Here is a 24,761-nt window from a genome sequence, read left to right on the forward strand (position 1 = left end):
GCAACAGGAGCAAGTTGCAATGACTTTTACTTAAATTCTGATAGAGGCATAGATCACAAAGCTGATGGAAGGCTCTACACCTTGTCGTCGCAAGTGCTGGACGTTTGTATATTTTTGAAGGTATCTGCCTGGCTGGACTTAGTTGAAGGCAATTAACGTCCTCAAACTGACTGAGGATGGATTCTACTGGATGCAAATGAGGGGAAAACGTTACAGTTCATTTCAATTCAGTTTATTTCTATATTGTGCACCTCATTACGGTGAACTAGAATTGCTCAAAGACTTAATAGGAACATTACAAGTGGATTTGAAGCAGATGAATAAAAGCAGCACAGACTGACAAAAAGGGAGTTAAGACAGAATGACACAGAACAGCGGTTAAGAACAGGATCACAGGGAGACAAAACAACAGTTATTAGGGCATGAATCAAAGGGATGTGACAGCTTAATTAAGAACAACATCACAGACAATACAGACATTACAGACATTACAGACATTACAGACATCACAACAGAGACAGCAGTGATACTTGAGGAAACCGATAAATGTGAAGCAAAATAATTGAAATCCTACGGCTCAAATTTAAAATTCTGTTTGGCTTAACAATATTAAAAAAGGATAGCTGAGCTGACAGACCAAAGACATGATTTAATTATGTGATGCACGCAATCAACATCTCAGTCAAGGTTAAGTAAAATCTCTACTGGAACTGGACCTAGCTAACCACAAGACCCTCCAGGACCAGGCTTGCCAACCTCAGTCTATAATTTTAAACACCACTAGATGGCACCATTGTCATGTTTTAATTTCAGAATATTGCACATCTGCAAAGGTGCCTGGGTTTCTTTTTACTGAAGCTACTAAGCCTGAGCGCCTCCCCCACAATATTAACAAAAAAAAAATCATGAATTAAATATTCGACTACGCCACAAGCTGCCTACAGTATACAGGAGCGAGCTGATCCCCTCGGCCAGGGAAACTTGTATTTGCAGAACCTACCCTGCATCTAACCACTGTAACGCTCCACAGGTGAGATCTTTCAGCGAGATCTTTCAGCTCAGCACGGGTGGTTGGGAACAGAACAACAGGCGCTGCTGGGCCCCAGGAGAACCAACAGCAAACGGGACAAAGACGCAGGCGGAGGCCAGCGGCATACAGGGCCGATCGATGCCCCGGGGCACCCTCTCAGCCCGCGGCCGGTTTGGACTCCATCGATTCGTCAATATAATTGATTGCTTGACCTTCAAGTATGAGGCAGAGATAATATCATGCCATACGTATGAAAGTCAAAACAATACAGCACCGGAACAAAAGATCCCTCTTGTTATTTCCTGTGAGGAAGGACGAAAACAAACAGAAACAAAATCACTCTCAGCTGGGTGCCGAAGACAAGCTGGGGTTTGCGACATCATTACAAAGGTGGGGGGGGGGGGGCATGCTTCCCCTTAAAGGGATGGGTGTTAAAGGGGTGGGCGGGTCAGACTCAGACAGCAGGTGTATGAACTGGGTCTGGCAGCTGCCCAGTGGAGGGTTTGGGCAAGTACCTGTATTTGTTTTGAGCATAACAAGGGATTCTATTAAAGGACAGAGTGGAAGAGAGCAAAGCAGAAGGCAATGTGTACAAAGTGTAGGTTCGACATGGCCGAGCTGCTGCATCATCCTCAAGTCTGGACAAAGTTTCCCTGCAGGACCCTGGCTCCTGTGATGTGTTACTTCCTCTTGCTTGCGCTTTTGGCCCTCGTGGTGCTCTTGGGGAGGGGCTGAGCTGAGGGCGGGCCCTTGCTGGGCTCCGCCTGCTGAGCCGTGACCAGCTCCGCCTCCTTCTGCCTCAGCTCCGCCTCCCGCCGTGGGCTCCAGTAGCCCTCCCTTGCCTTGAGTGTCTTCAGCCGCTGCTCGTTGAGGAGAATCTGCACAGACAGACCAGGGGGATTCACTGAGTGCAGCTGGGCCTCGCCTAATGATGGGGGAAATGAGGCCTGGACGGGGTGAGATCAGTGTACACTTTGCTGCTTATTACATTGGTTCCCATAGGGTCACGCCAGTTGGTGGTTGAAGGCACGTGGAAATCCCATCTGCTATGGGGCTAGAAGCCTCATTTGTCTGATCACTGGTCTCCATTAATGGTTTCACTGATTGTGTGTGATTTGTAGCGGTGGGGGAGGGGGGGGGGCAAGTGATGCACACACTCCAGGTTCAAGCCCAGGCCCGGAAGTCCTGTACGTTCAACAAGGAAGCGCTTCCTGATTACCGGGAGTAAGACAAACTTTTTCTGCTGACATTTACGACATTGATGACAGCAGTCAGTGCATGACATCCACAGATCCAGCAGAGTCATGTTCACACGTCCAGCCCACACACACGAGACAAGCGTCCCTTGTCCCTACTCACCTGCAGCTCATCGTACATCTCCACCTGCCTCCGTTTTAACGCGTTCCGGCTGTCCTTCTCCTGCCTCCTGTGCTCGAGGATGATGTCACGGACCAGCCGGAAGCTCTGGATGTGCTCTGCCTTGGGCTTCCTGTGCTCCCCTGCCCCGGGCTTCCTAATCGGGCGAGAAGCTTCGCGTGCTTCAGCCTGCCTTCAGGCACAGAGTAGATACACGCTCTGGTCATGCTGCACACCAAGCGGTTTTTCAAGGTCCTGCTGAGGACCGCGGATGTGCCTCCACAAAAATGTTCTACTCTACATCTATTTGTGTCGAATTACCTTTAAATATCAAAAAGTATTGGAGAAGAAGTTTAGAACTACCTGTATGCCTAGGAGCTCTACAGGTCTACTCCTGATTTACCCCTGAGCAAGACACTGAACTTGATCTATTTCCAGAGCCGTAGAACTTCAATCAATGTATCTGGTAAAGAAACGTGTCTGAATTTTGATTAAAAAGACAAAAAAAAACAAATAACTGGTTTGTGTACCCATACCACGAATCCCAGACCTTTCTCAGCGCTATATCAGATATTCCTACAAGCAGAATTCTCCCATGGCTTTCGCAGACTTTAACACAGAGCTACTCAGAGCTAACACAAATGTTCCGGTGAGTACCCCAGGGCATTTCGACAGGAGACCAGCTCTAGAAAAAAGTTGTTACCACCTAAAGAAAAGGCTCCTTTTTTTTTTTTTTTAGATTGACCTTCATTAAGACACAGCGTCAGAGTGGCTGATAAAATCCCAGCCCTCTGTAATGGGGAAAGGTGAAATGCTGAGCACTTATCTGACTCCTCTAATAGCCCATGGTGTGGTGTCAGTAGTCATTAGACGGATAGATAAGGACATTGAGGGGAGACCCCCTGGGAGCCCCCAGCTCATTCCACCCGAAATAGCTCTCTAATTAATAGACCCAAATATTATCCCATTAACGCAGCTGGTAAAGCAGAAGGACTTCCATGGTTAGGTCCCGGGACAGCCGGCTTCCACTTTCGGCACACCCTTCCCTCGCAGCACGCCATGGCGTTCTGGAACAGGACGCACTTCCACAAGACCGGCATGTGGGTTAGAGTGCATCGCCATGAGTTTTCCAGGGGTGCTCCTTATCTCTTTTACGTATTTGTGCAGGTGTTTGGTTGAGCACACAGTGTAACATGTACAATACTGTGGCTGCACTCTGTTGATGAGATCGCACCTACGCCACTATTACCATTTTCTTTTATGTTCACATGTCTATGTTTTTACTGAAATCCATGCCATGGACTGGCATCCCCTCCAGGATGCCTCAGGCCTTGTGCCCCCTCCTGCTTGGGATGGGTTACAATCTCCCTCAACTCTGCACCGCATTGGAAGATTAATGGATGAATGGATTTAATAAAGTGATCTGGGTTATTTGCCCCGTTCAAAGGTACAACAGCTTTTCCAGGACTCTGGACTACCAGTCCCGTGCCGGTCAGCATTTCTGCATTCTCAGGGCAGCAGGGGAACACAAAGCAGCACAGTGTCGTGGCGCTGATGCTGCAAACCGCCACGCTCCTTCACCGTTTTATAGGGCCATGAATCGCCAGTCATGAGATGCGGCAGGACTGAACGTCGCATCCCAAGCTCCCTTGCGTCCACCGGCGCAGTAATTATCCCGCCGCTCAGCACACGAACATCCCAGCTGCACTGACAGGGGGCACCACATCTAACCGTTTTCCCAGCAACGGCACGCTCGTCTCGTTAAACGAGGGCAAACAAGCGGCCGGGAACGCGGGGGTCCCGGGCAGGAGAGACAAAGAGCCCAGCTGGGAATGTAATTTACAGTGCCGAGCTGCTGACGTGCATGGAATGGTGGTGTTTATCAAGCCCGACAGAAGAGGTTTCGCTAGACGCCGTGCTGACATAGGAGCTCAATATATTAAGTAGGAATCCGGCATTATGTACTGAGTGGAGCCGGCAACAAGAAATCAGGATGACTAATCATGACACCGCTGAGCGTGACTGTAAAACAGGTTTTATAAATGCTTCATTCGGTGCAGGAAACTGTGAGCGCTGTAAGACGGTGAGGCTGCTTAGGAAGGCCAATGTCGGCCTCCTCCGCCTTCCAGCATGCCATGTTAGCCCGCTAACTGCCCCCTTGTCTTCCATCAGAGTCTAAAATCCCTCCCTGAGCGCGGTTAGTATTGGATAAGTGCTCAGCGATGACGCCAAGGTAAACATCTTCGTAATCATTCGCTTGAGGGCGACCCACCAGCTGTCAGAGAGGACATCGGAGCCGATGAAGGGCGTGACGGCTACGGGTGTGTGGGCAGAGGGCTGGGGTGGATCTGTCTGGCAGGGCCGGACCACGTCTGTCGAGGAGGGACTCAGAAGAACATCTGGGGCGCCTGCTGGAAAGGTTAAAAAACACCTTTAATTTTCACCTCTAAAACGAGCCTCAACTTGACTGAACAGAGAAAAAGACAAAACGATTCTGAATACAGTCCACAGATGCATTTTAAATCGGAAAGTTTTGCAACAGGAGACTGACCTCTCTAGGTCACCTAATGCTTAAGGATGAGAGGAACTCATCATTCCTCATATGAGAAAACTTTCTGCTTCCTGTTACACCTGGAACCGGAGACGCTAATGCTAAGCAATGCTAAGCAATGCTACCACAACAGACACGTTAACTGCTAACAAATGTTGTCCTTTAAACAAAGACTAACAAAAACCAGGTGGAAATGATCAGGCGAAAGTCAATATTTAATTATTTAGTTGTTGTATTTTTATGTACACTACTGGGCAAAAGTCCTAGGCAGTCAAAGAAAATGATGCTTTTGGTGTTTTGGTGTAAAGCTATGATATTATGTTTCGCAAAGAGTATCGGCATGGCCACTTCAAAACCTCCCCTAAAATCACCTCAATATTTACAGCAACTGTCCAATATACCTATGCATTTTTTGACTTGAACACAACCCAACTTACTTTGGCTAAAACAAAACCTCACTGACTCATTTAACTCATTTGGTGTGTTAATAAATTGAGCTTGTAGGGAAATTTAACAACCATATGTGGAGTGCCATGTTGAGTGGAGTTCATCTAGCCATCCAACATGATATCAATTGCCTTTTGGAGAACAGGAGAAATTCTTGTTTATTTTTTAACGTTACTGTTTATTTGCATATCTTCTAATGTTAAATTGCATTTTTTTTCCTGAGCAAATATACACGTACTACCCAGATAAACAGCCTTAAACATTTTCTTTGACTGCCTAAGACTTGTGCTCAGTACTGCACGTTTATTTTATATTTCCTATTGGTGTACTTGGAGACATGGTAGCCTAACAATTAAAACCCTGACAGTAACAGATTATTAACAGACTCTTTTTCCACACCTTCTGCACCGGCCTCCTCATCCACAGTCTCTCCAGCCTCCCCCCGGCCCAAGTGTTTGCTGATGAACTGAAGACGGACTTGCTGTGCCTGGAACCAGAACACAGCACAGCAGTGTGACACATATCCAGTAAGGCGTGTAAATGGAAAGGCCCGGAGGAGGCGGCTGATAGCAGGATGTGGTCCGGTCAGTAAGACACAGGCACCAACGTGTTAAGAACAGGCATGGTGGGGCACCTTGAGGGACCGGCCCGGGTCCACCGCCTCCCACGCTTTCTTCATGGCCTTGATCTCGTCCGCTCTCCCCGTGTCCTTGCTGACCTGGACGGAGTCGGCCTCGCTCTGATCGCTCACAAAGCGGAGGCTCCACTGGGGCCTGCTCACGTCCAGGATCTGCCGTGGGCAGCGGCACAACAAAGAGAGCCCACCCATTCGGTTCAGGGCCTTTGAGGAAAGCGGTCAGGACCTTCACTGTGGAAACCATCACCTATAGCTAGAGATATAATTTCGGTAACTGTGGGAGATGCCAAGAGAGTAAATGGGGGGGGGGGGGTTCAGGTGGAATAAACCAAGTAAATTCTGTAACTGATTGGTGATGGTTTGCTGAAGCCACATGAGCTTATTAACTAGCTAAGCATGTAGCTCAGCCTGCATATGTCACCTGTCAGTGAATCAGCCTGCACCTATGGATTCACCATATAACTGAGCATTTTTTTCACAGCTATTTAGATGCTTTGCTGTGAAGAAGACATCCAGAGTATTAGCATAGGAGTCATACAAATAGGAGACACAAAAAACAGGTTTTAATGCATCAGTCTTAACTTTGCCCTTCATTAGCTTCTCACAGAGGAGGTGACGATCGGCCAGATGTGTGGCGGTTTAAAGGGCCCTTGCGACGTTACGCCCTCGCCTGGTGGTGAGCGGGGACGCGGCGATCACTGTGCGCTGTGCGTCTGCGTCCGCAGAGACTGACCTGGCTGCCCTGCCTGAGTCCTGCCTTCGGAGCGGCCTTGCCCTTCTCCTTCTCCTTGGTCCTGCGGCTGGATCTGGGAGTGCTGGCCTTCTGCCCCTCGCCGCTCGCCGTCTCCGTGCTCGCTGCCGCCACCTGCTCCTCCTGCTTCTCCGCGATGGCTGTAATGAGCAGCGCTTCGGCTGAGTATGTGTGTCCCTCCGCACTTGCAAACTATCTGAGTGAGCTGCCACAGTCACATGACAAAGCTACACTAACCGATGATGTATTATCTCCTCATAAATCAGGAACCGGCTGTCTGTATAGGGCAATACTGACCCAATCCACTGAGTACAACCACAATATGTGAACGGCTTCCACGCGTTGCCATACTAGGTGGCACTGTTGCTCTGTGTAGATACCAAAGCAGGTTCTCCTGATGCAGGAGCCTGCTTACATCTCACTACGACATCATTGTAAAATACTTAGGGCCAGATTTACTCTTTTGGCGTTAACATAGTACTGTCGGGATTTACTAGGGACACATAGTGAATAGCTAGCATTGGGGAGGCGCTGACAGTTAATTTTGCGACTGGCCATATTGCATGTGCATTTGTGGGAGTTCCCTTTCAAAGCACGACATACGAGGGAGGACAGTATTTAAATGAACCAAGCAAAAAGGCGTGTCGTATTCTGCGCTGCTCTTGGTAGATCGGCTCGGTCATTATTTAAGCAAACAAACGGCGCCTGGCCTCATATATTTGTGCATTTTTAGTAGATCACCTACAGAACTGGCCACTGCTACTGGTGCTTTTGTTTTAGTTGTTTTTTTGGTTGCTGCCTCACACTAATTAGCCCTGCTTAGTAAATCTGGTCCCTAATGTTTACGAAGGTGAGCCGTGAAGGAACCTATTAAGCTAACAAATGTTAAATCATATTAATATGGATAATAAATGTCTGAAGCATATATATGTTTGGTTTTAGAAAGTGTGACTTTTAAAAAAAAGTCAATTTAGAAATGCATGATCTCTGATTGCACGCATGACAATATTTGCATACAGACGTCTAAGTTACATATATAATTTTTGGGGCTGGTCATCTATACAGGAAAACCCTCACAGGAAAACCCGTCGCCGTAGCGACCAGCATTTCAGGCTGAAACACATGCTTAGGGGCCGGTGAGCTGGGTAAGGCCGTGACTGGCGATGGCGGCTGCCGCTGTGTGGTGGCGAGAGGCCGCAGCTCAGCTCTGCCCGCGGAAGACGCCCCCCCTCCCCCCCCGCCGTGCCGCGCCAAGTGAGCGTCACCGGCCTCTGCCGCGCCTCCGAGGGCCCTTTCAATTAAAAGCATATTGATTTCAGCTCCTTCCGAAATAATTCCCGGGGCACTAAGGGGACAGGAGCCAGCCTCATTTGACTCTTTATTGACCCAGATTCGGCGGCTCGTTGGAAAATGAAGCGCAGGCAACCACTTTCCACCAATGGGGAGTTAGTTTTCTTTTTTTTTTTTTTTTTAATAATGTCACGGGTTACGGGGCAGGTCTGCAACTGATATGACATTTAATATGAGCTAATGGTGAATTAGGCTGAAGTTCGTATTATTATAATTACTGCTCAATGTTTTTAAAGAAATTATATGAATATATAAAAAAGAAATTAATGATAAGGGATCAGACCCGGAGCCATAAGGTCCTGAATCTAAAGCGCTACTGCCCGCGCAGAGCAGTCAGATACTGACTGATATAATGGTCAAACGGTTCTCCTGGAAAGTAACTTAAACCACACGTCCAAATATTTTCAATTCTAATTTCTAAGAAATATGTTTAGACTCATGACTCAGTGGGCAGGGGTATGTTCTTTCGCTCAAATCCTGCAATTATCCAGCAGAAAAACACTGTCTTGTTAAAAGTGCCATTTATCCTTTCTCTCCCCTGCCTGCTTCCATTTTTCATTTTTTCCATTGTCATGCTCATAATCTTCAGTTTATATTTTGGTTACCATTGTGTACTTACGCGATCATTTCCTGCACACCCCCTGGCTGTAGTTTTTAATTTGTGTTATTGTTTTCTGTATTTATCTTCCAGCCGTCAATGTTTAATACCCACATTACACGAGCGCAAAGTGCCAGTTTTACAAGGCTTTCGTTATGGAGAGGGTCATCGGGCGTGAGGCCTCGCTAAGCCTTAGCCGCGATGCGAATCGTGGAGGCGGGGCCAAGACACCATGTGACAGGCTGAGTGGGCGGCGCTCTCCATACCTGTCGTCCAGTCCTTCTCTTGTGAAGCCACCGCCTTCTCGTACTGTGACCTGCTTTTATGCAGCACCTCTGCCTGGATGATGTACTTGTGACTCTGGGAAGCGGAGACCAAACAGAGTAGGATCAGCAGAGTCGTCCGCCCCGTCATGCACATTAACCCGGGCCGTCACTGGGAATGGAAACAGGCATGTTTTTCCCAATCTACCTTGGCGTCCCCTAACCCACCTCCACTGGCAAAATCTAGTGAGGGTGCGTAAGATGACATGTTATCAGGGGGCTCAGAATTCCTTGCTATGCCCCCAAGCATAACCCTGACTGGGCCTGCACTCTGACGCTCCTTATACAGGACTATACGACTCACACACGTGCACTACCATTAAAGAGGACCAATACTGGCAGATCATCGCAGCCAATATTTCATTTACTGCTGACCAGCACAAAAAAGGTGAAATACAGCCTGTCAGTTTCAAGCACATACGAATGCCTGACTGCTAAATGCGCATATTTAATTTATATCGATCTATATCTGTCTGGAGGCCCTAAAGGCAGCAGGCGCAGTGCAGGTAAAGGCTGGACTTCAGATCCTTGAAAGCGAGATGCTGCTGCATTGCTGAACGGGTGATTTCACCAGAGCAGCTTTGGCTGGAACAGAACAGAGACATGCGTGAGCGTGTTCGGGCGCGTAACCTGTGGAAAAGCTACGCATTCCGGGAAAAAAAAATCCCGAGCACAGAAGATCAGGACAATAATACACGTTTGCGATGTCATCTGCCAGAGAAGCGGAAAGATGTGAGACGCCTGGCTGCGACGCAGTTTCTGCTTTCGCTGCGTGGGGAAAGGCTCCCTGCACTTGCTGCAGCCAACAGTCTTTTCATTTATCTTTATTTGCTTACCTGAGACAGCAGATACATTTAACCGTGGCACACAAGAGGAGGGAATGAAGACCGCTAGGGACACCCTCAGTACTGTGTTGAGTTGTGTGGCCGGCAGCTTGCTGACCCAAACAGACGGGATGGAAACCAGGGAACGTCACACTCTGGTGGTGAGCAGTGAAGCCACACCCCCAGTTGACCTTAAACTTAGAACATGAACTATGGTGGCGTGCTAACCATGCTAACTGACCAGAGCGGCACATTCCTTAGTTAATTTTCATATATTTCTGGTGTCTTCGCTATCAGCAGCACAACTAACCATGTCCTAAAGGAGGCGAAGTCTGATAGGGCGGGTGTGCTGACAGGTTTCGTACCATTGGCTGGGTCAGCTGGTTGTCAGCGGTCGGGAGCTGACTGGACGCCACATCCTCCCCAAGGCCGCGGGATGCGGCTGTCAGCGGCCCGCCACTCTGACTGACGACCGAGCTGCCCTGGCCTCCAGGGGGCGCTATCAAGCAGAATCACAAAAAACGAGAAGTGGCCACATGTCACATCACAGACGGGGAGCTACGCTATTTCGAGGCGAAAGTCCAAATGCCCCCATCACTCTGACAGTGACGAGAGCCTGCCGTGAAGGGGAAAGTGTCAGAGAGTTTTGGGACTCAGAGGGTGTCAAGTCTGGAGCAGCCAGAACTTCAGAGCTGACGCTTGAGGCACGGGACACACTGGGCATGTGGCAGTGTCACAACCAGAGTGACACTCTGGTAAACAGGAGAACGCGCCAGACATCGCCCGTCATCGCGGCGTGGATCGCGTCACTGGCGGCTGGGCTGACTCACGCTTAGGGGGGTCGTTGGGTAAAAAGCGGAAGACGGGGACAATGGCCTGGGCCCTCCCTGTGGCGCTGGCCACCTCCTCCTCGCAGTCCAGGACCGTCAGCTTCACGTAGATGTCAGGCTCCGTCATCTGGACCTGAACCGTGCCGACGTGATCCCTCGTCACCTTCACCGAAAATCTGGCCAGAGAGGTACAGCGGGAGCCTGTCGTGACAGACACGGGGAACGTGGCCCTGTCATTGTCCCTCGCGGTCCTCGCGGACCTTACCTGCATATTATATTCCTGTCATCAGGAATGTAATAGTCCCTGAACTCCTTAGTGGCAAAGCTGCAGAGCGGCGTGTCCCTGTTGAGCTTGGCAGGCGGGTCACATGACCGGATCAGTCGCATTCTCCACCTCCCAGCAGCAGGGGGTGTATCCCCGAACTGGGCTTCAGCCACAAAGGTGTACCCCCTCTGAGGTAAGGGGACCCAGAGCTTAGCTCTCGTGCAAACACGCACACGCACACACACATTACGTGCTCCCTCTTCTGTTCAAAGGTGAAACTCGATCATGACACATCACAGTGCTGCCCTGAGGGGTCCCCGCAGGGACGAGAGGGGCAACGGGGGCGGATTGGGTGAGTCAGGAGACGGGAAAGGGGCAGACCTGGTTTGGCCTGTAGACGTGAGGCTCCACCTCCTGAAAGACCCGAGGCACCTCGTCGCCGGAGTCATTGTCGATGACGTGCAGGACACAGGCCGCGAAGGGCGCGTACATCTTCGGCTCCAGCAGCACATCCGCGTGGACAAAAAACACCTCTCTGTGGAGATTCACAGAGGCGACGGCAGTGTTCACCACCACTCACATGATTCATCTGCGTGGGGCCCCCTGCTGCCCATGAAACAGTTGCTACACTAATGGGGCGTGGGGGGGGGGGGGGGGCTTTTTGAGTGAGGCCCCCGAAACAATCAACCGAGCACGGAGAGGGCGAGGAACGTCATTCCCTCAGCCCTGATGCTGGGAACAAAGAGCAAGCACCCAGTGCACCCAGTGCACCCACAGCGCTGGCGATGGGAAAGCATCCTACCGGAAGACGAGGCCCCAGGAGTGAGCGGGCTGCTCCGGAACAGCTACAGAGTAATCGGTGAATAGAACGCGGCTCGGCTCGTCCTCGTAACATGGGTAGAGCACCGCCATCTTCTCGCTGCTGCTGAAAATGTGCCTGATGGAGAGAAGGCAACTCACCTCGCTCACCTCGCTCTACTGGGGTTACTGGTCAACCCTTTTACAACACCCCCCCCCCCCCCCCGCCCCCAAGGGCTGCACTGATATGAAGGGATGTGCTGAGATGCTTGGGGTTATGTGTGGAAATACACAGACAGAAAATGAAGGAAGGCAAGTTTAGGATTGGTTGTGTGTGTAAATATACAAATCACAGTGCAGATTAAAAGTGAGGCACAGACAGGCCTGCTGTGTTCACGGCTGACAGGATACGGCTAAGGACTCTGCACATTTATATTTGCTTTTTTCTCTTTGATTCTGCATGAAGTACCGACGCGCGATGCCTTCGAGGTGTTGGGTCATTCTTGCGTGCGAAGGATGATGGCGGCCAGCAGCGGCAGGGGCTGGCTAGACGTGCGGCCGCTGGCCGACGTGACTCCCACGCTTAGTGGCGGCGGCGAACGGTCTGGATACGGCGCTCGTGATGGCGGCTCTAAAAATACCTCAGCAACGACGCGGCGTGCTTCTCCCCGTCCGATTCCACGAGAGCCCAGATGTCACGCAGCGTCTTCGAAATGCCAGCATTCTCCGCCATACCTTCGAATCGCACACGGCAGAGAATGCGCATCACCGTCTAAACCACTCAACACTGAGATTTTACCAGAACACACCATCAGACATGCGTGATCGGTGAGTCAGAGCTGATGGCTCACTGTCCCGCAGAGGCTGTGTTGGACCGCAGGTACAGCCAGACCATTCTGTGGTTCTGACTGAGGTGCCCATTTGCTTCATATGAAACAGTCCTAAGTGTGATTTTTTTTTGTGGGAACATTTTAGCTCTATTGTGGTTATAAATATCTATTTAGAATTACAATTGTCGAGCTGCTACAGTATATACCAGTGTTTACCCTACTAACCAGGATAAGCGGTTAGACGGAGGGTGGGTGAGTATATACCAGCATTTACGACGCAGTCCTGAACTAAATTCTGCCATAATTTCAAGCTTCACCAATCATTAAATGATGCTATTGATGGTTAAATTCCACTCACTGTCGTGCTGCCGAGGTCATCTGCTCGGTTCAATGTTACGCCTCATTTCACCGCGTCCAGAACAAAAACAACATTAGAATGGGGAGGGGTGGTGGGTTTGAGACCCGGGTGCTGGGGGCCAGTGCGTCTGAACTTAGACCCTGCTGATGTGATGGGTCCAGGACGCTCTGGCAGCCCCGGGCCTGGGTCAGAAATAGCTGCACCCCCAGACGTCCTGGCAGACCGGCTGGAAATAGCGTGAGTTGGGGGGGGGGGTGGCTGCGAGGTTTCTCCCCGGTTCCCCTCCGCCTCACCTGCCAGGATTCATCGGCGTCATCGAGAGACGGTGGCGCGGGTGATCGATATGCCAGAGGCCGGAGGGTTGGAGCAACCATGCCAGACCTTGGGGGTGCTGATGGCGCGACTGCGACGTTTTTATGAAGGCTGGGTGGGTGGGTTGGGGGGGATATTAGATGATGTATTGCCTGGGCTGCGCCATGAGCGTTCACCCTGAACTCACCCTGACGGAGCCTGTGAGGGCGGCTGTGTGTCTCAGCCCATGGAACTGCAGGTGACCAATGCTCAGCGTGACTTTTCGTAACACATTAAGCAAAAAAAAAAAAAAACATGTTTTCTGTGAGCTCTGGGCTGGTTGCCCTGATTAACGCCGGCAGCAAGGTTGGGAGCCCATGCTACTGCCACACCCCTACAGTGACCACATGGTGTCGCTGCATCAGAGGAACGCATGGCCGCATGGCCGCATGGCCGCATGGCCGCAGTCAGGGTGCCGGCCGCCCCTACAGACCTGGCTGGGAGGCACGAATGACCTCCCGCACGTGCAGCCCCTTCCAGCCGGCTTGCAGGACGCTGGCGGCCGCCGTCTCCTTCGCTGTGGCCTCTCTGCTCCTCCACGGCTCTGGGATCTCTGCACCAGAGGCTATGTGGAGCACAACAGCATGAGCTTCGAAAATCTCCCAGAATCCCCAAGTCCCAGGAGCTGTCGTACGCTTAAGAAAATTACTCTACTTAAAGTTACACTGAATGTAACCTTTCAATGACTCATACGTGTGTGAGAAGTTTGTATGAAAAACGAAAGCCATAAAAAGATAGTTAGAAGACAGAAAGTTAGACAGACAGAGAGAAAGACAGATCGATAGATCTGCTACACAAATAAAGAGAATTAGCGCCTCGTCGCATTAATTACATGCACTGTGCTCCAGGAAACCAGTCCCAGCCGAGGGGTCCCTAAGCAGGGCCTGGAGAGCAAACGCCTCCTCTGCGGTCAGCTTCCGGTTCAGCGCTACGGTCACCATGTGGAAAACTGCGTCGCTAAACACCTGGGAAGACGACACTGTCCTGCAGCCCAGCGCTGGCATGTCGTGTGGAGGCCCCTGGGGATCCCCCGCCCCTGTACCCGCCCCTGTACCCCGCCCCTGTACCCGCCCCTGTACCCCGCCCCTGTACCCCACCCCTGTATCCCGCCCCTGTACCCCACCCCTGTATCCCGCCCCTGGCCTCACCTGGGCATGCTCCCCACAGCCCCCTCCCTGCAGCAGCGGAGGCCGGCAGGCCAAGCCCAGCTCCTTCATGGTGGCCGGAAGCTCACTTGCATTGCTAAACACGCTCACCGCTCTGCTCAGGGCCCCCAGGACCAGTGCAGCCTGCTCCCTGAACCCAACGCTGTCCTGTGTGGGGGAGTGGAGATGACAGACAGGCCGGCACTGGAAAAATCCCTCATCCCATTCACCTTTCCTGTTTACCTCGGGCTGCGGATAAATCGACGCTGTCCACAAGAGGACAAAAGCTTACAAGATACATATTTAATTATAACTGGTTCCATTCATCTTTGTAGCCACAAATTATTGTTTACTTTGTGGATATCTTTGTGCAATGGCCGAAATCTATAAAAGGAGAGTAGGAGTGCATGGACAGGTGCCTGCTACGGACAAACAGAGCGTGTGGGACTTTGGGTCGCTCACCTTGCTCAGGTGTGCCATGACGGCATCCTCGTCTTCGCACAGGAACGGCGCCGCGCTGCACAGGGTGACATGATAGGCCAGAGGAGCCTGGATGGTCAGACGCAGCACCCGGCGCCTAACAGGGGGACGAGGCAGTCATGGGTCACATGCAGAAGGGCATGACGGCCACATGTGAGCCACATCACGGCTGTCACTTAGAGCCCCGTTACTCGGAGCTGTGGCCCTGCGTGCCGAGGTTGGACCAAGGCCGCTGCGGGCGACTGGCGGATGTAAGCGAACTAAAGCGATGGCCTACAATGGCGAGAGCACAGACAATCTGATTAGGGGCCAAAAATGCTACAATAAACACCAGGAAACAAAAGGCTAAGTGAAAGATTTCCAGGGAACTGGCTGATTGCCGTGCTCAGGGACGTGGGGGGGGGAACGGCACCCACCACGCTGAACTCTATTCATTACTCTGCGTAATTGTAGGCATGTATCTTCTGCCTGACCTCGGAATCTAGGCTTCCTTCTTCTAGGACACAGATCCATTTATAGACGGCCAGCTGTCACACGTTCTAACGGCTTTGAATCGGCGCACAGTTCGACAGGTCAGCCTTTTATAACCGTTTAGTGCTTCGTTCTGCATTTTAGCAGGAAAAATGGAAATCAATACCTGTCAAAGTATTTAATCAAACTCGCTCGCGCTGGGATAAAAGCCAGATCCGTCGCTGCTTTCATCTCCGACGCGATCGCAGCCCTCTTTTCTAAATAAGTGTTCAACGCATGAGATGTGACAAGGCAGATGGGAGATCGGAACTTGAAAATGGAGACAGATTCTGGGTGGGTCTGCCGTTGAACCTTTGATCGAAGTGCTTCAGCTTAATTGAACCTTTTTCATCATATAAAAGATCAGACAGAAAGAGGGAAAGGCAGAGAACAGCGTTAATATGGTTCTGCCTCAGCACAATGCAGCTGCTCTTTTATATCGCTTGGTTTGTCCCTGAAACAGGAAACTGCCTGTTTCACCGTAAGTCCTTTGATTGCCAAAAACAATTCCCAACATGCACTGCAAGTGCTGCCTTTGATAGGAACAAGCTTGCAGCAGAGGCAGAGCAATTGTGACAGGCCGAGGGAAAGGAAAAGCATGGGTCTCTCAGCAACTTCTCTTCACACCGAGTGAGCCACAGAATCAGAACAGAGAACGCACACTGGGTCAAAATGAATGACAGACAAGTGTCCTGACTGAAAACAGTAGACCATTCACCAATCAGATAGGAGGGGACCACTTATCTAACCATACAAGAAGAAAAAAAAAATCAGTCTGGCGCAAGAAGAATAATCACCAAAACAAAACAAAGGGATACAATCACCAGACCAACACAAGGAGCCCAATTACCAAACCATCAAAAGTGGACCAATCACCAATCCTACACAAGGGGACCGATCACCATACCAACATGAGGGAACCAATCACCAAACTGTCAACATGGTACCTATCACCAAACCGACAGGAGGGGGCTAATCACCAAACCGACACGGGGGGACCAATCACCAAACCGACATGAGGGAACCAATCACCAAACCGACATGAGGGAACCAATCACCAAACCGATTATGAGGGGACCAATCACCAAACCGACAGGAGGGGGGCAATCACTAAACCGACAGAAGGGGGCCAATCACCAAACCGACACGTGGGGACCAATCACCAAACTGACATGAGGGAACCAATCACCAAACTGATTACGAGGGGACCAATCACCAAACTGACACAAGGGGGCCAATCACCAAACTGACATGAGGGAACCAATCACCAAACCGACACAAGGGAACCAATCACCAAAGTGTCAAAAGGGAACCAATCACCAAACCAACACGAGGGGACCAATCACCAAACCGACATGAGGGAACCAATCACCAAATGGACATGAGGGAACCAGTCCACCAAACTGACACGAGAAGACCAATCAATCACCAAACTGATTACGAGGGGACCAATCACCAAACTGACATGAGGGAACCAATCACCAAACCGATTACGAGGGGACCAATCACCAAACTGACATGAGGGAACCAATCACCAAAGTGTCAAAAGGGAACCAATCACCAAACCAACACGAGGGGACCAATCACCAAACCGACATGAGGGAACCAATCACTGAAATGACACGAGGGGACCAATCACCAAACGGACATGAGGGAAGCAGTCCACCAAACTGACACGAGATGACCAATCAATCACCAAACCGACACTCGGGGACCAATCACCAAACCGACACGAGGGGCCAATCAAAGTCGATACGAGGGCAAACAATCACTAAACTGTCACAAGAGGACCAATCAGCAAATCAGAATGGTGAGAAGGATGACCTGCCGCGTGTGACATTTACCCAGGCGGAAGGGATAACAGGGCTGCCTTGGTGGATGTTGTCTGGATGTTCAGGACAGGCAGCTGAAACTGTACGGTCCTCCAGGAGAACGGCCTGGCCAGCAGGAGCCCAGGCTGACATGAAGCGTACTTCCCTGAAGGGGAATGTTAAGAGGGGAGTGAGGGGGGATGAAAGAAAGAAGAGAAAACCCTGATATTTTCAGATAATATGCCCTTGTAATTGCTGCTTTCCAGAAAATAAAACATCATGGAGTGATGTTACCAAGTTTGCCAAGCAAAATAACAGCTAATACCATGGCCTGAGGAAGGGTTTTTTAAGATCTTCCAAATATTAGCAAAACATTTAGAGTATTTTCCCATAATGCACTGGAACTAATCTAAAGCTGAATGGACCGTTATTAGTCTTCACTGAAGGTTCAAAGCAGTGTTATCACTTTGTAACTCAGACTGCCCAAAATATTTACCAAATAGTCTTTCACTATTCCATAAGGCAGAGTTTGTGCCCTAGACTGCTACTAGATTTGTAAATGCAATACATTTACCCCAACGCTCCCTTACTTTCATCTGGGGTCCCGCCCCAGTGGGCCAGCGACGAGAAGCTTATCAAGATTTGGGAAGGCAGCAGACTGTCCACGAGCAGGAAGAGGATCCCCTTGTCATCTGCTGACTGACGCCATTACGTGTGTCACGCACTGGGCTGACCTTTCATACCGAGCGTTTGAAGTGATGTGGGTGGAGCAGGGGAAGTGACAGATGGCTGTCACGGCCAAAAGGCATCCGTGAAGCTGTGTCTGGGACTGAACTCCGGCCAATCGCATTTACAATTTCACAGGAAACAAATGTAGAGCGCTTTTCTATTGCACAAACAAGCATTGGCCACTATTAAAATAAAAATGTTAATACAATACACACAGATTTTATAAATTATGTAAAACAAGCGGTTCTCATCTTGCCGTTGCATATGAATGACCATTCAATGCCAAGACCTAGTGGATCACCAGTAATCATTCATTTGCAAGGCCGTGTCTCAAGTATACCGGCGTGCATGTAGTTACCCAAGACGCCGCCTGCGGTTTGACGGGCACGGCTTGAGCGCTGGCTGTCGACAGGCTTGTAGACGGTGCCTTGGAGGCAGAGGTGCTCTGATGGAGACAAAACCATTGTGGGTCAGTTTGTGCTGCACGCAGCACGTTGGCGGCCTCCCTGAAGCTGCTTAGAGGAACCCAGGCTGCTATCACCTAATCAATAATAAATCTGAACAATACGGCAGGATCTTACAGAATGTGAAATCTCTGCGGGGCGGCGAGCACACAAGCCGGCCTCAGCTTTCATTTTCTCTACTTTATGCCCATTGCTAACAGTCTATGTCACTGCATGTCATTCTTCTCTGTGCTCTTTTGCTCTGTCTAGTATATAAAAGTTCCAAGTTAATACTGGTAACTCTGACTAGCCTGCTAGATTGAAGCTTTACTAAACTTACCGGACACTTCATAAAACAATGAGTGATTGACTGAATCGTTTACCTTAAAACTGGACTTCTGGTAGCAATTAGTGTATGTGTCAGGCTTATGAAAAACCAGGAGTATCCTAAACGGTACACAGAGAAAGAGATTTACTCACATAACAGTAACACTTGAGGGGGCACAAATAATGTAGTAGTACACTCTTACTTAATGCATTAATTAACCAGAAACTAAGTGCTAGTTAAATTCTGATGTCAAGTTCGATCATTAGTCGATCATAATGGTTCATGTATTCCATGCCGTTACTATATTTGCTTGTGGATTGTACTTGAATAGTTACTGAGTTACTTTTATTTTATTTTTACTGAGTTACTTGTGTCCCTTAATGTGAAGTGTTACCCACATAACGAAACAATGACATACCACCTGTACTGCGATGGCAGTCTGGGGTGTCACTGACTACAGCACCCGACTTACTGGAAGCACTTGACGAAGTCGTCCAGATCAAGCCAGGTCTCCTGCAGTGTGGCCTCCACTGGATTCATCCCCTTGGTCCACTTGGACTTTTCTGCTGTAGATGAAGAATCGTGGCGTTCTGGATCTGCGGGAACTACATCAGAACAGGGGATGGGGAATGAGGGGGTTCCGTATGAAACACTCAGAAACGAATGCCAACATGTCCATCGGCATGGGGATGCAAATGAGATGGATTCCTGCCCCCTAAGACCCGATAATCTGGACGAAGCCACACAGTGAAGAGGGAAATGCCTGTTGTTGACTCCTGAAACCCTTTGCAGGTGTTGCTAAGCGATGACAAAGAGAAACAACACAAAATTTACTTGGATAACATTTTCAATATAAACATTTCCAGACAAAATATTTATTAGATTAAGTTTAAATGAACTTGATGAATGTGTAGGAAATGCACTTAATTATTTATCTGTCCAGCTTCTGAGCCTAATGAAGACTGAGTGTAATTATGATAATTAAATAGAATGGTGCTGGGTAACTGGCACACAGGCCAGGGTGGGCCCCAGGCTTGTGGCCTGTGCTGACTGGGAGAGGTTACAGGCCCTCCAGATCCCAGAACAGAAGGTGGGTGGATGGCTGGATGCTCCAGGGTAAACCCAGTCTGGCTAAGGGTGTTAAACAGAACACAGGACCTCTTACCGCTGCCAGCATTCTCCTCTCCGCTCCTGTCTTCTGCCGCCGTTCCCTGAGAAGCCAAAATGTGGAGAACATGGTCCATGTGCAGTTATTACCACTTATTTCCCCAGAGCGATCATCTGTCCAAGGTCGCGAGCCCAGCATGTAAACAGGCCACGCTGTTCTGTACGGCAGCAGCTTCTCAGAGTAGAAGGAGGGCCACACAGAACTGCCCGGGGCGAGCAGAGACACGACCAGTGTAGGCCGAAATATACTCACAGCTGGCAACACATCAAGAGAGCCTGTGAGCCCTGATTCACGCTAAACGGGTGACCGGCACCTGAGGGCACCTCCAATAATCCATTCTGAAGAAAGCAAGGACTACGCCCTTTCAGAAAGGTATGACACTAACTATAGTACTAAAAGTTGGTTGATAAAACATTTGCAGTAAACTTCTGTGTGTGTATGTGGTATATAGTATGGTATAGTCTCCAAACAATACCACTATACTCTTGGAAGTAAAAAAACATGACTATTTTTCTGTTTTTTGTGCCGTCCATTTCATAAGGTATGTATGGTGTCTGTTACATTGAATGCTTTAAACACCAAATGTTGCAAAAAAATATTTGTTACAAAGTTGTAGCAATTTCTCATGAAGGTGTATTGTGCAGAAGTCTTAGGCAGTCAAAGAAAATGGCGTTTATATCATCTTCATGTAAAACTATGTTATTATGTTTGAAAATGTGTCAGCTTAGCCATTTCCAAACCTCTCCTAAAGACACCTCGGCATTCGCAGGACACATCCAGCACACCCATGAATTTTTGACTCAACCCCTACGCCACCTCATATGGCTAATCAATACCTCATTGACTTTAAAAAAAAAGTAAATTAATTATGAGTTGGTGGTAGAATGCAACAAATACAGAGAATAACTAAGGTTTCTCTAGCCATCCAGCAAGATATCAGTGACGTTCTGGAGAACAGAAGAAATCCCTGTATGTTACTCTTAATTTGCATGTTCTAATGTTGAATTGCATTTTTTTTTGTTCTGAGCAGATATACACTTACAACCGAGATAAATAGCTTTAAACATTCCTTTTGTCTGCCCAAGACTTTTTCACAGTACTGTATGCTCACGAGAAGTACGTGATGGTGTATATCAAAGTGCCACAGCCTTTGGAGGGAAGGCTTGGAAGTGGAAAGTTGAATAGCTTCACTTTTACATCTATTAATATAATTAACAGAAAAAAACCTTTAAACCTTTCATTACGAAGCAATTACCCAGCTCTGCGATTGGAATATGAATGACAATTACAAGCTCACTCCGTGCTTCCCAAGCCGGAGCCTTGGATGACTCACAGGGACCATGAGTCACGTTCGGAGGGGCTGTGAAGATCACACCGTCTCCCGGAGCTCAGACTTCACTCTGTGTCTGTTGCCATAATAAGCATTTTCGCTTTGAAACCTGCACATTGGCCAGGGTTCCATGGATGGATGTACTATCAGTCAGCCAGTTCCTTTCCTCTGCTACGGACGACATGCGGAATGGATTTGCTTACGGTCTTCATTGAATAGAATAAAAATATACCTATGCAGTGATATATCTAAGCAACAACTTTTTCAATATCTTTCAGTAATTACCTCTTTTTAATTGATTCATAACTCAAAAATGGCATTTTATCTTAAAATGAAAATCAGAGTTGTCACGCACTTAGGTGAATTTTTACTCAATTTTGATTCAGACTTGAACATACGCGACCCAAAAAATCTTCTAGCCAAGCCAATAACAGGCGTGCAGTCCGTATGTAGCTTAATGCCCCTACAAACATTCAACAACTATGTTCAACAACTATGTCCAACAACTGTGTTCAACAACTATGTTCAACAACTATGTCCAACAACTATGTTCAATTGTCTCTGGCTCCTCCTCCAAGAGCCTAACGGTGGTGTGACTGATCTGCAGGGAGTGGAATCAAACCAGCAATTTTTCAGACAGAGGAGCCTTATGCCGGGTCACTCACTAAACACTAAACACATTAAACATTAGCTAGCTACACATTGTTATATACGTACTTAAGTTACGTTATTGGGGCACATTTTAAAATCAATGATGTTACGCCTGTTCGTTGTAGCTTCCAGTAAGGTAGTTGTAAAAATGATGTGACACCATCATAATCACACCCCATCATGCACATTTAAGGCATAAAATGTTTCACAGTCTTTGTATTTCTGAAAAGCAATAAGTTGTTTTTGTAGTGTGGAGAGTGAAATCATATATTGTGTTACGTGGTTCTGTGTGCACTTTACCTTCAGGTACATTGTGTGTATGTTTATTAAAGCCTTATAATGGAACTTTGTATTGTTTCTAACATATTATTGAGTTTCAGAACCAACTGTAAATGTGTTCAACAGGACGTTACTGTCATGCCCGGCTCGTACGATCCTCGTGTGTGCCACGCCCCTCATGACCTACGTGTACTACCCCGATTGTGTGCACCTGTTTCCTGTGAATCCTGGCTTTTCTTCTGTATTTAGTCCGCGTCTGTGGCAGTATCCCTAGATCCGTCATTAATGTTAGTAACCGTGTTGTCCTGCCCGTCTGGAATAAACCCGTATTCTTGGACCATCGTCTGCCCGCTTGATCATTTCCCCGCATCCTGCCTGCTTGTCGGACAGCGATCACAACAGTTACATTACAGTAAAATTACTCATTACTACAGGAAGCAGTGGATTATTTCTAATTCTTAAAAAAATACTTATAAATGACTTCAAATAAATTGTTTAGATCTATGGTTTTTAATCTATGGTTTTTAAATTCAGATTCATGGTCTGGAATTCAACTTCTGAACTCGGACTCGGCTACCCAACTACAGTAGTGGAGCTTTGTCTTGGACTCGCCCCCCAGGTTGGACTCTGACTCAATTTGTCACAAATACGTTACTGACTCGGACTCGACCGAGGTGGACTCGAATGCAACACTGCTGAAAATAAATTAAAAGAAGTATATATATTAATCGCTGCACAATAAATCACGTTGCACAAGGCTCACAGTCAATCAGATCCAGAAGCAGGATCAGTATATTAACAAACTTTACACATCAAGCAATACAGAAGGTTACACTGCACACCTAACTCTATGGGAAGGCAATGGAGACGTGGAACTCACTTGATTGGAATGACTACCAGCTATATAGGCTACAGGTTTTGTGTTATCAGTTATAGGTCATTAGATAAATCAATTAGAGTAGTATCTCTATGGAACACAGTGGAAATGGGGAAGAACCACCTTAGCTATATGAGAAAATCCCATGTCTAGCTGGAAAAAAAATCAGTGGATGTGAGTAGTACTGGAAGTGGCTTAAGGGTCTAATATCCTGCAGAACCTATTAATTCTTCAAAATTGATTCTCTCTGAACGTTTTACTGTAATGTCATACTGCCCCAAGAAGAACAAGAATGTGCTTGATGTGAGCATAATGCCCAAAGACGCACCCCTGAGCCCAGGAAATGTAAAGCAAATATCTTCCCGGACTATAGTTCCTCCAAAAGAAGGGGCTGATTCGCTGGATATGGTGACAGCAACCCACCCCATCGCTGATCATTCGGCCGTGCCGAGGTGCCTGATCGCAGTGCTTATGTTCTCCATATCGAAGCAAACCCGCAGCAAAATAAGGGAAAAGTGCGCGCCTTGTACTCCTTGCCACACTCCAGTTTTGACGCCGGCTACCCTGATCCCCCGCTGCTCCTTCTATGGCTGGGAGCTCAGATCCCAGGTGGGTACAGATGCCAGAAAAGAAAGTGCAAGATGTCAGCTGTGTCCTCACTATCGTGGCAGTAAGTGCAGCACCACACATTCCAAAAGCAGGAGACGTAGGTGCATCAGCAAAAAAGCACAGACACACACACACCTTCTGTCCGTCGCGTGAAGAATACAGTGAGTGCAGTACAAGTGTCATTTTAAAGGGTGAAGTACTTAGCCAAGTGTTTTGGGGGTTTGTCTGGGCATTTGCACCTGGATGACCAATCAATTACAAAGGAAGGGCTTCCAATTAAGAACATATGTTTTATTAAATTTTACTGTTGGAATAAAAAATGTTCTTTTGTTCTTTGTGAATGGCCAGCTGAAAACACAGCTCTTTTTAAGTGACCCACAACAAAATAAATGAAATTATTTTTCAATGTGATTCAAGGGCTGAGATATTTGTCCAAAAAAGGCATGTTTTTGACATCAAGTTGTTTGCTTGGAAGATATTTTTATCTCAAGCTCACTTTGACAGTGCTCAAAATTATTTCGTACATTCAGCTGTGTTTGGAGAACGAACTGAACCAATTCAGTTCAAGCACCTTGCTCAAGAGTTCTAACAATTCTGCCTGTAACTGCAGGGACAACCTGCAGCACTCTAGTAAAGTACGTCAACCACCTACCACCTCAAAATCAATCGAGTGTTTTTCTTTATGCAATTCATAAAACCGTGTTGTATTAATAAACTGCAAACAAAAAACAGGAAGCCCAGGCTCCTAACCCCTTCCATCTAAACATCATGGCTATGACTGGAAGAGTGGTGGTGGTGGTGGTGGGGGGGGGGGGGGTTAGCTAATTTAAAGGGATGGTGTAGCACTTTTGCCGGTTCGGTGCTGGGATTCAATGCTAAGCAAAACATTCTCATTAAAACCTGATTAACAGGTCGATCTTATTCAGCTTTACTTCAGTTGGAAAAGAGAAAGGGCTTTAGGTTCTGGATAAAGTGGATCGGCTGACAGACACAAAAAAGAAAATCAAGCGCATTTGTCACGAAACAAAAGATATTCTAGTCACTCCAGACACGTGACCCGAAGCGGCATTTAGTCAACGATTAAATGATGTCACTCACACCG

General features: G+C 48.3%; 1 protein-coding gene across 10 annotated transcripts in view; it reads right to left on the reverse strand.

The window, feature by feature from the left end:
• Positions 1-216: 216 nt before the first annotated feature.
• The window catches only part of adgb (androglobin), a 39,864-nt gene continuing 15,319 nt past the window's right edge, over positions 217-24,761 (reverse strand). For 2 of the 10 annotated variants that reach the window (XM_072702889.1, XM_072702895.1), the window contains 23 exons: positions 19,911-19,956; positions 19,218-19,350; positions 18,801-18,864; positions 18,333-18,419; positions 17,836-17,944; positions 17,279-17,411; positions 14,907-15,021; positions 14,448-14,612; positions 14,132-14,264; positions 13,733-13,864; positions 12,402-12,495; positions 11,765-11,899; positions 11,344-11,497; positions 10,963-11,150; positions 10,698-10,873; positions 10,233-10,366; positions 8,987-9,080; positions 6,755-6,912; positions 6,019-6,174; positions 5,784-5,871; positions 4,659-4,797; positions 2,390-2,543; positions 217-1,908 (listed from right to left, as the gene is read on the reverse strand). In XM_072702889.1, coding sequence (XP_072558990.1) covers positions 1,711-1,908; positions 2,390-2,543; positions 4,659-4,797; positions 5,784-5,871; positions 6,019-6,174; positions 6,755-6,912; positions 8,987-9,080; positions 10,233-10,366; positions 10,698-10,873; positions 10,963-11,150; positions 11,344-11,497; positions 11,765-11,899; positions 12,402-12,495; positions 13,733-13,864; positions 14,132-14,264; positions 14,448-14,612; positions 14,907-15,021; positions 17,279-17,411; positions 17,836-17,944; positions 18,333-18,419; positions 18,801-18,864; positions 19,218-19,350; positions 19,911-19,956 — 2,985 coding nt within the window. In that variant the 3' untranslated portion in view covers positions 217-1,710. Of the gene's footprint in view, positions 1,909-2,389; positions 2,580-2,749; positions 2,850-4,658; positions 4,798-5,783; positions 5,872-6,018; positions 6,275-6,754; positions 6,913-8,986; positions 9,981-10,232; positions 10,367-10,697; positions 10,874-10,962; positions 11,151-11,343; positions 11,498-11,764; positions 11,900-12,401; positions 12,496-13,732; positions 13,865-14,131; positions 14,265-14,447; positions 14,613-14,906; positions 15,022-17,278; positions 17,412-17,835; positions 17,945-18,332; positions 18,420-18,800; positions 18,865-19,217; positions 19,351-19,910; positions 19,957-24,761 lie in introns of those variants that run through there. The other 8 variants (XM_072702890.1, XR_011984139.1, XR_011984140.1 and 5 more) reach the window with 8 other exon arrangements.

This window comes from Paramormyrops kingsleyae, chromosome 19 (assembly GCF_048594095.1).
Source record: "Paramormyrops kingsleyae isolate MSU_618 chromosome 19, PKINGS_0.4, whole genome shotgun sequence".
In the NCBI taxonomy this organism is placed as follows: Eukaryota; Metazoa; Chordata; class Actinopteri; order Osteoglossiformes; family Mormyridae; genus Paramormyrops; species Paramormyrops kingsleyae.